This window comes from Tetrahymena thermophila (genome assembly GCF_000189635.1).
Source record: "Tetrahymena thermophila SB210 genomic scaffold scf_8254464, whole genome shotgun sequence".
In the NCBI taxonomy this organism is placed as follows: Eukaryota; Ciliophora; class Oligohymenophorea; order Hymenostomatida; family Tetrahymenidae; genus Tetrahymena; species Tetrahymena thermophila.
Window position 1 is genome coordinate 314,334 of NW_002476241.1, and position 14,081 is coordinate 328,414.

The 14,081-nt window shown below is 22.5% G+C and overlaps 4 protein-coding genes across 4 annotated transcripts; 1 reads left to right on the forward strand and 3 right to left on the reverse strand. All coding sequences in view use genetic code 6, as the record gives it.

Annotated features, from left to right (window-relative positions):
* Positions 1-110: 110 nt before the first annotated feature.
* TTHERM_00579260 (oxysterol-binding protein) lies at positions 111-6,274 on the reverse strand (the record flags this gene model as incomplete). The annotated part of the gene is made up of 19 exons (XM_001022927.2): positions 111-397; positions 516-1,000; positions 1,084-1,251; positions 1,946-2,097; positions 2,149-2,340; positions 2,407-3,019; positions 3,132-3,588; positions 3,647-3,842; positions 3,891-3,998; positions 4,047-4,169; positions 4,339-4,530; positions 4,577-4,804; positions 4,861-4,960; positions 5,030-5,250; positions 5,303-5,491; positions 5,547-5,630; positions 5,790-5,921; positions 6,026-6,115; positions 6,230-6,274. 19 exons carry the CDS (start codon positions 6,272-6,274, stop codon positions 111-113), a joined length of 4,062 nt encoding a protein of 1,353 aa, XP_001022927.2.
* Positions 6,275-8,189: 1,915 nt separating this feature from the next.
* Positions 8,190-8,570, reverse strand: TTHERM_00579270 (protein transporter SEC61 subunit gamma; the record flags this gene model as incomplete). Its single annotated transcript, XM_001022928.3, has 2 exons — positions 8,190-8,302; positions 8,462-8,570. 2 exons carry the CDS (start codon positions 8,568-8,570, stop codon positions 8,190-8,192), a joined length of 222 nt encoding a protein of 73 aa, XP_001022928.1.
* A 714-nt stretch (positions 8,571-9,284) lies between these two features.
* On the reverse strand, positions 9,285-10,565 carry TTHERM_00579280 (RNA polymerase Rpb7, amine-terminal domain protein; the record flags this gene model as incomplete). Its single annotated transcript, XM_001022929.4, has 7 exons — positions 10,344-10,565; positions 10,141-10,233; positions 9,996-10,083; positions 9,822-9,882; positions 9,523-9,635; positions 9,413-9,459; positions 9,285-9,335 (listed from the first exon to the last, which is right to left on the reverse strand). Exons 1-7 carry the CDS (start codon positions 10,452-10,454, stop codon positions 9,285-9,287), a joined length of 564 nt encoding a protein of 187 aa, XP_001022929.3. The 5' UTR covers positions 10,455-10,565.
* A 608-nt stretch (positions 10,566-11,173) lies between these two features.
* TTHERM_00579290 (hypothetical protein) lies at positions 11,174-13,900 on the forward strand (the record flags this gene model as incomplete). The annotated part of the gene is made up of 7 exons (XM_001022930.1): positions 11,174-12,307; positions 12,423-12,548; positions 12,699-13,066; positions 13,122-13,284; positions 13,343-13,477; positions 13,548-13,730; positions 13,790-13,900. 7 exons carry the CDS (start codon positions 11,174-11,176, stop codon positions 13,898-13,900), a joined length of 2,220 nt encoding a protein of 739 aa, XP_001022930.1.
* Between the last annotated feature and the right edge of the window lie 181 nt (positions 13,901-14,081).

The window sequence follows — 14,081 nt, forward strand, 5'->3', positions numbered from 1 at the left end:
ATAGGAAATTTTTTGAATCATGAATTAAAAATATAAAATATTCAAGGTTTAAGTTAACATCTTTTATCAAAATATTAAAATATTTAAAATATATTATTTTCTAATTTTTTTCAAATGAGCTGATAAAGTTTTATATCATCATTTTAAAGTTATTCATAAATTTTACATGTGTAATATAATGTAAAGTAAAACTAAATATTTAAGCACAAATAACTGAATAAATAGTAGAATACTTTAAAATTTCTAAAGTTGTGGTATGTTTAAAAATAAATTTATTATATTTTCATTTCTATTTTTAATAAATTTAGTTTATTTTCAATGATGTTTTGATGGTCCATGGTGCTCTGCTCTAAGCTTCCTATCGTTTCTCTATATTACCTCTAATTTATTTTTCCAGCTTTTGATATAATTTTTATTGATCATTATTTAAAAAGTCTTAATTGAAAAATTTAAATGGAAATAAACAAATAATTGTATTAGATTCTTTTTAAAAAATGATAATTAAATTTTGTTACTCTTAAGATTAGTCAAGATCTTTTTTTGCTAAATAAACAAGATCTTCCCTAAATCTACAATCTGAGGGAAGCGGATCTGAGGTAGAGAGTAAATTAGCTGGAGTAATAAGTTGAATGTCCCAATATCTTTTACCATCAAATTCTAAATACTCTAGCCAAGAACCTTTGACATTATTTATTATTTATGCCTTGTCAGATATACGATTTATTGTTCCTCTTTATTACAAAGAAAGTTTTTAATTACAGTTTACATAAATAAAATTTTATTTATTTTTTGAAATTATTTGCTTAGTTTTATTAATAATCCTTTTTAAACTTACGTAAAGTAGTCAGTGGGGAATTCTGCTCTGCTAAAAAAGCTTGCGCCTTCTGCAAATGAAATAGTACATTCTAAATCATTCTTCTAATCTACAAAATTCATTGTCTCATAAAACTCTAAAACTCTTGTTCCATACAACAAACCTGTAATCTTGCAAGGTGGGAATCTTTTTTTTAGTTATTTTTTAAATAAAATTCATTTAGAAAAGGAGTAGAATTTTTTATTCAAATTATAGATAATTCATTTTACCTATAAATAATTTCTTGTCCATCATAAAAAATAACATGATTTGGCCCTTCTTATGATCCCTGCACCGAGTTTGCACTATTCAGTTTAGCCTTGTATTCGTAATGTCCATGGAATTTATATTTCTTTTAAGAGTCTTACACATAAAAGTGCGAAATAGGAGGATGATGGCTTAAAATTAAAAAAAATTTATAAAATTAATCAATCAAATATCTGCTTATCTAAACATATGTTTTTTGTTTTCCTCTATCTAATTATGTAAAGTTAAATAATACAAACATTTAAAAATGTAAATTCATAATTTTTATTTAAATAAAAACCAAAATAAATTGTAATATTCGCTTTTTTATAATTGTCAATCTAAAAATTCAAACTAATTTCCTTTAATCAGATTTGAATTATTTTTATAATATTATTGATTTTTAAAAATTAACCCATAAATTATATTAATAATATAATAAATGAAAATTTTCTTTATTACAGCTCAAATCAATCTATTATGATTAATTAGACTTATATTTTTTGAAAAATTTATATTAATATTTAAAATTTCAATATATTTTCATTCATTATACTCTCTCATCTAAAAATATTAAAGCTATCTATATAATTTCTTATGATTAGATTAGAACTTTATATTGTAAAATTTATATTAACTTTTATAATTAATCATCAAAGTATATTCTTTTTATACCCAAACTCTCAGTTTATTTAAACTGTTTTATTATGAAAGCAAATATTTATTTTAATTTAATTCGAATTTATCAATAAGGATATATTTTTTGTGGAATATTTTTGAAAATTTTAGATAAGCTTTGCAAAAAATAAGATTTGGTAATCTTATATTAAATTAAATTTTAAATACCTAGTGTGCTCTATTTCTATTTTTGTACCATCTGCCCAATAGCCTTAAAATGTTTCACCAAGAATAGGATTAAACGGTTTTAACTACTTACAGACATTGTAAAGTCCAGCGATTGCAAATGCAATAGTTAATCTAAATCTCTCAATTACATCCTAATATAAGCAATTTAAATAAAATATTTGCTTTGTTTGAAAATAAACTACTTGTGTATTTGAAGCTAACCTTAAATATATTGGCATAAAGGCCCAATTGTCACATATTCTTTCGATTGTAGATCTTGGTTCGAAAATCCTCACTGGCAAAGAGACTGAAACTACATCTTTACCTTCTATTAATCTTTTTCCAACACGTTTAATCAATTCCATTATAAGACCCTCCTAACTTTTTATTTCTTCCTATTTATATTTTATAAGTTTTTTTATAAAAACAGTGTTGAAAATCTAAGCCAAATAAATAAATACCTTATTGTAACAGCCAATACCTCCTTCACTAACTTTTTTATAGCCTAATTTTCTATCTTCAATAGGGATTCTTTTTACACTGCTAGGTACTTAGTTGTTTATTAGGAGCTGCACGATTTTAATTTAATCAGAGAAATCATTCTTTATTTTATCATTATAAATCGAATTTTAAGTGTACCATAAGAGTTTGTATTTTGTTATTGTTTTTTTTTGCTACGATAAAGATAATTAACTTGAGCTTTATTACTAGCTAATATTAATTTGTTTATTAACTGAAGGCTAAATATCATGGTTCCTTTCTACCTTTTTTATATCAAGTGATTGGTCCATTTCCCCCATTATTTAAAAAGAAGAATCCATTCCTCTCAACTGTTAACCGTTTGAATCTGATGTAATCTGGGAATTAGACAAACTATTTTCTTAAATAAGGTCTCTGATAGCAATTAGTTGCTGTGATCTTTTTCTGAGTACACTTTTTTCAATACTTCTAAGTTTTGAGCTAGTCATTCCACAATAATATCTCAGTTCTGACCTACCATCTTATTTAGGAAGTATCAAAAATACTTCTATCATTCTAAATCCTTTGCCTTCAGAATCTATCACCAAATAATACCTAAAGTTAATTAAGCAATGAATAATATTTAGTATTTATTTATTTTATATTATAAATTTAAATTAATAATAAAAGAAAATATTTCCTAAAATAAACTGAAAAAAATATTTACTAAGTTTTAAAGTCATTTAAAATAAATCTATAAATAGATTAATTGCAAACAATATCATAGGTGTTTATAGTATTTTTTCCTTTAGGTTTGCAGTCAAACATGAGATTAGAGCTAAATTTTTTAATTATCTTGCTAGAAGTAGGCATTTTATCATAAGATTGAATGTTAAAATCAATCTACTTTCTAAAACTCTAATTCTTCAGATAACCAAAAATGTTATCTGCATAGTCATTGATGAAAATCTAAGCTAATATTTCATTTTCTGGATGAAAAACCTTTGAAGATTTTTATTTCTTAATAAACAGCCTGAAAGTTATAAAAAATGTAAGAATTGCATTTATGATAGCTTTATTTTTTATAAGACTGAGCTAAAAATTTAATCTACAGTATCTATCAATGTCTTCAGTGAATAAGCCTTAGAGTAAAATCATGAAAACTGCATAAAGAATAAATGGTACTAATAATTTTTAAAAGAATTGTAATTGAATTATTTTTGAATAAAATTAAAATTTTACCAATTATTGATGGTTTTTAAACCTTTCTAACAGATTCAAATAATTTAACACCATTTCTATATTTATCGAAATGCCATGTTTTATTGTGTTCTTTTAATTACTTTTCTGATATCTCATTCTCAACTTCGTGCAGGACTAGCCTAATCGAATTTAAGTCAGAAGGATAGTCTTTCTATTTAAAGTCTTGATATTTCATCTTTTACAATTAATAAATTTGATAAATATTTAATTTTAAATAATTTACTATTCTTGGAACTCTTGAATTTAAATTCGTTATCTTTTTATCAACCTTCTTTTCATTTAAGTAAGGCTTGACTTGTTCATTGATGGATTATTTAATTTCTTATTTTTGCTAATTTAAAAATATGTTTATAGCTTGCTATTTTTTATATTATTTTACATCCATTTTAGCTGCATTCAAAATTTCTTATCTCCACTATTCTGTTTCTTCTTTGGTTATTCCACTAAAATAATATTTTTTCTAAGGAGAAAGAGACTCAACATAGAATGCATGTTCTCTTTCCTTTAATTTTTTATAAAATTTATAAATAAAAATTCTGCAAAAGCAATAATTTATTATTTCGTTTCATATTTTAAAAAAATTAAATTTATATTTTTAACTATTTTTATTTAATACTTAAAATATTTAAAATAAAAATATATTTTCTGATAATTATTAATAAATATTTTACATTTTCTACTGCAAATATACTTGAAACAAAACAGTCTTTTAAGTGAATATATCCTCTAGGTGTTTTATCGAATTATGTTTTAAAATATAACAAATTTTCGCAATCTAAGACTAAGTATCTTTCATTCCAATCAAAGTCGATAGGCCCATCTCCTTTTTTATATATAATACCAGCCTTCTTTCTAATAATATTCTTAAAATTTATTTAATTTGATTATAAATTCATTTTTTAGTTTTACTCTTTTAATTATAACTTCAGAAGATGAATCACTATTGTTATTAGCTGCAAAAGGAGTAAGTTTAGGAGTTTAGGGAGTACTGTTATTATTTATGTTTAAATTTTGCTAAAATGAACCATTCAATTAATTTTGCTGATTAAAAGTGTTCTTTGTAATATTATTTTGGTTTTGATTAGGATTTATTGTTGCGTTTAGAGATAAATTCTGTAAATTATTAATTTCTGTTTACTTTTTATTAAAAAATTATTTTACTACTATTAATAGAATTAAGCTTAAATTATTACATTTTAATATAATCTGTTTTGAAATCTGTTCTTTACTAAATCTGACTATTCAGATGTCACTGAATTTTCTTTAAAAAGTCTTTGGCTCCTCTTTGCAACTCTTTATTTGATATATAAAATTATCAATTAATTTTTAAACAATAACATTAAGTAAAAATAATAATCTCACCTTGTATAATTAGTTTGCTTTTAGAGATCTTAAAAGTTGCTGATTTTATATGGATATAACTATTAGCTGTAATCATACTTTGCCACCATATTCTTTACTTAAGCCATTTTCTATTCGATTGCTTTGCTATCCATTTATATCCATCTTTTGTAAGTGATGAGCATAGATTTATAATAATAAATATAAAACTTTCTTATTGTTTCTTCCAAGCATTCCTACAACTGTTTTTTAAAATTCATCAATAAACTCATTAATATTTTTAAAAATATTTACCTAAGACGAAGTAGGGTCATAAGAAATTTTATATTGAATATTTTTAGTAACTGTTGTTATCTTTTTCGATTTTTTTTGCCAATTTGTTGTATTTTCAATGTTAAAATTTTATTAAAAGCTAATTTTAATATCATCCTCAAAACCTTTAAAGTAATCTATTTTCTCATCCAAAATATCGATATATCTAATCTTTTTAAAAAAATATATTTAAAATTGCTTTTTAGATTTATTTGTAACGATTTACATTTGGGTCTATTTATAAATTTGATACTGGTCCTTAAGTAGCCACTGAATTAATGTTGCACTAGAACAAATCAAACTGATAACACTAATATAAACATATAATAAATAAAATTTTCAAATATTAATTAAAATATTATTTAAAATACACCATTTTTAATTGTTATATTTAAATTTTATATTTTCTTTTATTAAAATAACGAATAATAATAAATAATTGATTGTAAATAATTTTTAACAAATATACCTAAATTGAAGCTGAATAGTTAGTAACATTGTACATTTTATTGCTAATTATTTAAATTCCATAATTTCCTATTATTTCTCTATACAAACTAGGAAGGGATTCGCCAAGAATGTAAACTTTTTCGTTAGGTTTCTTTTAATTTAAAAATTCATATAAAAAATGTTTGATCAAAAATAGTTTATCTCACAATTAATCAATTAAACTAAATAAAAATGCATATTTTAAAGTTGGATTACTTGATTGGGGTATACTATAGTTTCTTTATTAGATCTTAACAAATCATAATCGATAATATAATCCATGTAGAGCTAGCCAATTAGTATTTGCTAATTTATCATTGAATAATAATAAAATAATGTTAGTTAATTTGTTGTTTCTACTTCATCTTTTATAAATTATTCTAAGATGCTTTGATTTGAAATTAAAATCTATCATTTTACTTCTAAGCCCAAAGGCAGCTCCATAACTAATTTTATCTGTTTCATCCTTCTATGCTAATATTTAAAGAATCTACAATATAAATCGATCTTAAATAAAAACTTGCCTGAATTTAGTTTTCTTTATTAAATTTACAAATATTTAATTATTATTATTATTAAAGTTCACTGCTTAGTTAGTCCTTTGTGTTCTATTAATAATTAATTTTTGTAAATAAATAGGATTTATTCTATATAAAATTTAGAATTAATTAATAAATTGCAAACTCATATGCTTCTAATCAGATTTATCTTGAACTTTTATTGCCCTTATTTTTTATATATCTCATCATTTACCTTCCCAATTTTACTTGTTAGAAATATTAAGTAAGCCAGTCTGTTTTTTGTTTAATTTATGAATTCATATTTCTTCGATTTTATTAACAAATTTTAATCATTAATTTAATCATTTTAATTTAATATTTGTTTAAAAAAGTTTACTTTTTTATTTTTCAGGAACTTTTTTTCTTTAAAATAAATAAATATTTATTAATCTATATAAAAATTTTAATTTTTTAACTATTTGTACTACTTTAAAAATGTAAAGCTAAAATTACTATTAAGATATTAAATTTTGTAAAAATATTATTTTACTAATAAAAGTATTTACTGTTTTTATTTTGTTAATATATCAATAATTTTTTTAAAAGAAAGCAATTATAATTTATTCTATATATTGTTAATCCAGGTATTAAAATATGATGAAATGGATAGCATCATATTATTAATACCTGCATTATCTTTAATTTAAAATTAAAAATAAACTAAAATATTTATGAAAATGAAATTAAAATCACTATTCAATAAAATTCATAAATTGAATATAATATATAAATATACAGCATAAATAGTACTCAAATACAATATTCAATATTTTTTCAAATTTTTTGGGATTTCATTATTTTCAATTTTATAGGTTGAATTGCAATAAAAAAAGTATTTATTGATTAATCTATGAGGAATTATAGTATTTATATTTAAACTTTGAAGATATTATTAAAATAATTTAAATAACTAATTAACAAGATAAATATATTTATTTCTAATTAACTTGATAAAAAAGGATTAAATGATTATCTGAATTATGTAAATTTAGTAAAAAATAAATATTTTTTTAGTTTTTAAAAATATTTTCAAACAATTTATTTTTAAAAATTATTATTTATTTTGAAAAATATTTATTTTTTAAAAGGCGTTTATTTTCTTTGTAAATTCACAATAGAAAATCTTTTTTTAATTTGTTTTATAATATAAAAAATTGAATGATTTATTAAAACACGTTGATACTAATAAATATTAAGTGAATTTATCTACTTAATTTTTTTAGTAAACAATTGAGTATTAAAAATGGTAAATTTATAATGGAGTTACGCTGTAAAAGATAGCTGTAAAACTTTAAATAATAAAACATATTGCAATTTTACACTTTTGTTCGTTATTTTAGTTATAAACATGCATATAGTTTTAAAATTTTGAAAGAAAAAGAAAATGATTAAGCGAAGAAAATAATAGCATTAAGATAAGGGCAGACAATAACAAGCAATTAGAAAATAATAATATATAATGTGTAAATAAGTAATTAATTTTTTATAATAAAATGTTGATAAAGATGCTAGCTAGATTCAATTTTGATGAATTGATTGATGTATATTTGATTTTTTAATGATTGCTGTATACTAAAACCAAGATTATTTTTGTTGCTGCTTTAATTTTCAAAATAGATACTTCTTATTTAACTACCTATATATCTTAGATACTACTATTTAGTAGAGCTTGCTAAAAATTTAAATTAGTTTTTCATCATGTCATATTCTATTTATACACATAGTAAGTCCATAAATAATTTTAATTTATTAGAAATAGGTTGCTTGAAGATAGAAAGTATCTTCAAGCAATTCTATTGGGAAAGAAGCTTTTATCAAGTTCATTGAGAAAGGATAATATTATTGATGGGGATGAAAACTAACTTAATCAAGTAACCAACAACACCCATAACAGCGAAACCGAGAGCACAGTACATGGCAGTCTTCTTTAATTCTGTAATAATAGAAAAAATGGGTTAATATTGCAAGTTAATGAATGAAATTATTTTCAAAAATTGCTATCAAAACTATTCAGCTATTAAAAACAGCGTTAGTTTTAAAGTGAAAAAGGATTTTGCTGAATATTCTGGTTTCAATCAGACCAAAAAAGTACCTTTGGCATTGGGCTTGGTGCACTTCTTGACGAATCTCTTGGATTCTTCAGCAAAATCGATAGCGCTCTTGACAAGGCTTTGGACTTCGTTCTTAGAGTCAGAGGACATTTGTATTATATGAAAGTAGTTTTTAAGATATTTTTTAGAAAAAGATTTTTGTTTTTTTTTTAATTAATTATTTATTATGCTTTAGTGATAAATAATATAAACGATTTGATTCTAGCTGATTTTTATTAATTAAATACCTGTTTGCTTACGTGTATCATCCATCAACTTATACATTGAATCTCCACGCTTATCCAGTCCTTAAATTCTTTAATTAACTATCAAACAATGATTCATTTCATTCAATTGTAAATGCAAACAGATCGTGGATATATAAATCTTTGTTTCAAAAATTAAATACTATTCACTTTTTCATTTGTTCTCTCATTTATTTTAATAATTGAAAGGTTGTTTTCAATACTAAGAATAAACCATATATTAATTATTCTTGTAATTATTACTATTTTAGAATCATGAAAACATTATAAAAACATTAGATTAAATTGAAAGAAAGCATAAGAAACTCCTGTAATCATATAAAAATATAAGTAGTTGTGTAAAAAAAGATATTTATAAAGTTGTTTTAAAGTAGTTAAGTAAAACATGCAAGCAACATTTAATGATAGATAAGTATATAAATAAATAATTAGATGAATAAATAATTGCTGTTATTAATATAGATCTACAGCTTAAATCATAAAAGAAAGAAGCTTCTTTTAAAGAAATTAAATGTTTTTAAAATAATTTATTTTCTATTTCATTTGATCTTTATTTTCATCAGAAATCCCACCATTATATCAAACCAAGGCCATCTTCATTCATCGCACCCTATTTTTTATGAATTTTAGAGATAAAATTTACACATGAACTTTATTAAGCAATTTATGTTCAAAATAATAAAATACTATGATTTGCTTTTATCCTTCTGGGTTAACTTCGTCAATCTTCGCCACTTTTGTTGTTTAAAGAAAATTATTAATACAAAACGAAAATTGTTTAAATTAATTAAAATTACAGAAATTAATGGCAAATATTTTGAATTTAACCTAAGCATCTGCTTCATAGAAGAGCACGCTAGAGCTGTCTTCTTCATCATTCTACCAAATCCATTCGTTTTTATCCTTGAAACTATTTTATGTATGAAATTTAAATAAAAACTATTAAAAATACGTTTTGAATTATCTAAACAAGTATTTTAAAATAAGTTTGCTGTTATTAGAAGAGTTAATCAAATGAATTAAAAAATTAAAAGATATTTCGTAATGATTAATAAATAAATGTAAATATATATATTAAATATAAGAAAAAAGATACAATGTAGAGTTTGGCTGAAGTAGATGTTTACCAATAAAAGCCTAGAGCTATCCAAATTTAACTTAATTAATTAAATTTAAATGAGAAATATTTAATTATTGATTGAGAATTAAAAACATTAAGTAGATTAAGGTTTTTTTTATTTTTTCAAAAAAAGAATAATTTTAATTTTACCAGTAATTCCTTTAGCATTTTATGAAACGATTGTTCCTTCATAGACTTCATTTTAAACTATTTACTGGACGAGATAAGTCATTTAGATCTAGTTTTGAACAATAATAAATTTATTATAATCTATAAATTTAATTGCGCAACTTACTTCGAAAACGACTTCTCCTGTTACTTATTCTACAAATCCATCATACAGAGTAACATCTTTAATAGCTACAATAACCTCATTTTCATTAATTGCCTTTTGAATAATATTTTGTATTAATAAATATGAAGTGTATTAGTAAATAAAAAATTCATTAAATTCAAGCAATTAATGATTGATTGGTTAATTTAGTAAATAGTTCGCACCTTGAATAAATATGTTTCATATAATAATTTTGTAATGTTTTTTTGGTAATCCTTTCCAAGACTGTCAGGTTTAAGTCTGATCTTTTCTCTTTTAGTGCATAAAATAAACATGTTTCTTTCTGATTTAATTTGGAAAAGGGTTAGAATAATAAATTTATTGTGGTCTTTAAATCTTGGTACAAATTTTTGTTTGTTTCTTTGCTGATGTTAAATAAGTTAAAAAATTTCTTTATTTTTAATCCTTTTGTATTGAATTAGTTAATAGAAACTATTAAGTCTGATTATTTTGGAAAATATAAATAAAGCTTTTTCATGAAATTTATTAATAGAAGCAACAATTAAGCAAGCCTTAATTCCCTTTCAAAAGTATTAATAAAGACACGGGTAATCACGAGAATATCTTTTGCTAATTTTTTATAAAGTAGAATGAATGAATTATTATTTGATTTGATTGATAATTTAATTCCTTTACTTACAAAATAATGAAAATACTCATTTAAAAAATAATATATTCTGACATTAATTTTTTTAATCAACTAATAAAATATCTTTGTATAATAAAAAAATTAAATTCATTTAGTAAATATATACATACATATATTCATTAATTTATTTATTATTCTTATGCATTTTTGATTTAATAATTTAAAGAGAAATTGATAAACAAGATAATCAATTAATTTTTAAAAGCAAATATTTTTATTAATTACTTTTCGTTTTAAAGAGCCATTTTAATTTTAAAAATAAAACTTAAAAGTAACACAAATAGAAATAGATATTCAAGAAAAAGACCACTAACTTATCAATAGGACAAAATTTTTTCACTTAAAATGGAACAAAATTAAAAAAACATTGCCTAGTAAATTATAAATACAACTGCAGCACCATAATTTTAGGGAATAGGAAATTAAAATATGCAGCAATTAAATTAAGCAGCAGCCTTAACAAGCTAATAATAGCAAGAAATAGAGCGCTAAGCTGAGGAAAAAATGATACGTAGACCTTTAATGAGATCTGATAGCTAAACTGATAGTGATAAAAGTAGTGGCCATGAAAGAAGTTCTTCTAGTTCTAATAATAGCTAAGATAATATTGGATAACAAGCTAATACATAACTTAAATAAAAAGATTCTACTCACAATCACCAATGCAATGATCACAAGCATTCTCATAATCATTAACACCATCAACATGATTAACATAGCAGTCATTCTCATGGTCACCAAAGATAGCTTAGCAACTCATAAAATAGCAGAAACTAAGTTTTAAATAATTAATACTAAAATTAAGCTTAAAATTATCCTCAAGGCACAATTCAAGAAAGCAGACAGCAACAAAAATTAAATGCAATATTGAATACTGAAAGCTAAAATGATGTACCTTTAAATAACAGGTAAAGCTCTCTGAATGAAGAAGAAAAATAAATTTTAGAAGATATTTACAATGATAAAATTGAATAAATGCAATAAAAAAATGAAATAACTTCTGCTGAATATTCATAAATGCTTAAAGCTTCATTTAAAAATTGCTTCCACTCATCAAATCTTGAGAATTTAGATTCCTAATTCAAAGAACTTTAATAGCTAATAAGTGAAATTTAAATATGTGATATGTAGGTATTAGATGCAGCTTTTTTCAAGAAAGTAGTGCTATTAGCATAAATGGAAAACCCTAAGAGATGCCTTAAGGTTATCTATCTCTTCTACTAGCTATTTAACGATAAAATAATTTTAAAGCATCTTTTAAAACTTGCAGATTATAATAGGCTTATTGTTGACATAATAAATTCATATTATATTTTGCTAGAAAAGTTTAAAAACACAAAATTAGAAATAGAACTAAAGATTTCATTTAACAACTTACAAAATATTTTGGACAGTTAAGGTCATTATGAGGAATTCAAACTTTTAATTGAACAACAAACTACTCTACAAAGCTTAGATTCTATTGATCTCACATCTGATGTAGTTATTTTTCTTTATTTTCTTTTCTCAACTGATATATAAAAAATTTTTCTTTTTCAGAATCCAAAATTCAAAAAAATATTTGAAAATCATTTAAATTTAATTTGATTTAAAGCAAAAAGAAATCTTTGAAACAATTAAGCACTATTCCAAACTAAAAGAAATCTACCATAAGTAAGAAGCCATCAAGTATATCGTACTCCTTTTAGGTAAATGCGAAACAGTCATTTAGCAATACAAAGTAAGCCAAATATATATTTATTTATTACTATAAATTATTAATTTTTGTTTAATTTAAATTAATCTACTTAAAATTGATCCAGTTCCCTAAATTTTCTTTCAAAAAAGACTGATTAAAATTTACTAATTATTCTAATATTTCTAAAAATAGATTTTAGTGCACCATTTATCCCCAATATTCCTTGAGCTAAGCAATGCTAACTATGAAAATAACGAGTCTAAAGTTATTTATGTTAATTAAGTCCTTGATTTGCTTGATAGATACATTTTCCCAATAGAATTCTTAATAAATTTTGACACATCAAGAATCTAAGGCATTAAAACTTATTACCTGAAAAATCTTAAACACATTGTTTAGTACTTTTAGAAGCTTTACACACTAGTTGGTGGTTTCCTAAACTCGGTTTTATTGATGCCCCAAGAAATTTAACTAAATCTTAGAGCTCTCTTTATGATCAGAAGAATGTATTACTTCTTTTATGACGATTCTCAAATCAGAAAACTTATGGAAGGACCTATGTAAATAATTGATTTAAAATATTTAACTGAAACATTAATTATTAAATAATTACAGTATAGTAATTCTCAGCAACTTAGCTCTTTTCACTAAAGACGTAGTACAAAAAAAAGAACCTACATTATTTTTGCATAAATTATTAGATGATTAAAATACTCTTCCTTCTCTAAAAGAAAAACTTGAATAGAATGAATATATAAAAACTCTTAAAGAAAATAAAGTATTTTTAATTTATTTTTAGTCTAATTTAGTTAAATATTTACAAAAATAACAAACAGTATTTTGGGGTAATGGCTAAATGCTATCCATAAGACATAGATGTATAATACAACTTCAAAAGTTTAAACTTCTAAGTGAACTACCCTGTTTATAGAAAGATTGATGCTGGTTCATTCTACTACTATAATATCTTGGTAATTACCTTATATATTAAGAGTAAAAAAATATAAAATAATTGTTTAATTAAAACAAATAAATAAATAGGTAACAAAACAAGATACTATCATTTATTGGAGCTTTAAAACTCTTAATTATGATATTAAATTTGGTCTTTTCAAAATGGAAACTTTAAGCAACGAATTGCAGATAGACTCCTATGAAGAAGAAAAGTAAATAAAAGCAATTGTTAAATTATAAAAAGCTGACTCACATAAAGAACCTGTTATGGTAACCTAAAAAATAAGTTTTAAATTAAATAATTATAAATTCATTTTTTTATTAAATAGGCTTATTCTTTGGTTAGTTTGCCTGGGTATTACAGAATAGTATTCGACAACACCTACTCTTATTGGAGAGAAAAAGAGTTATTATATACAATTCAAGTATTAGAACCTTGATATATCATATAACTTAATTTCAATCATAAATAAAAACTTAATTTATAACATTTATATTTATTTAGCTTAGTAACTTGTAATCAGATCATAATTATTTATTTTTTCATTCAAAATTTATTCATATAATTCATAAAATTGTGCATCTTTCATCATTTGATAAAAAAATTCTATTTAACTCGAA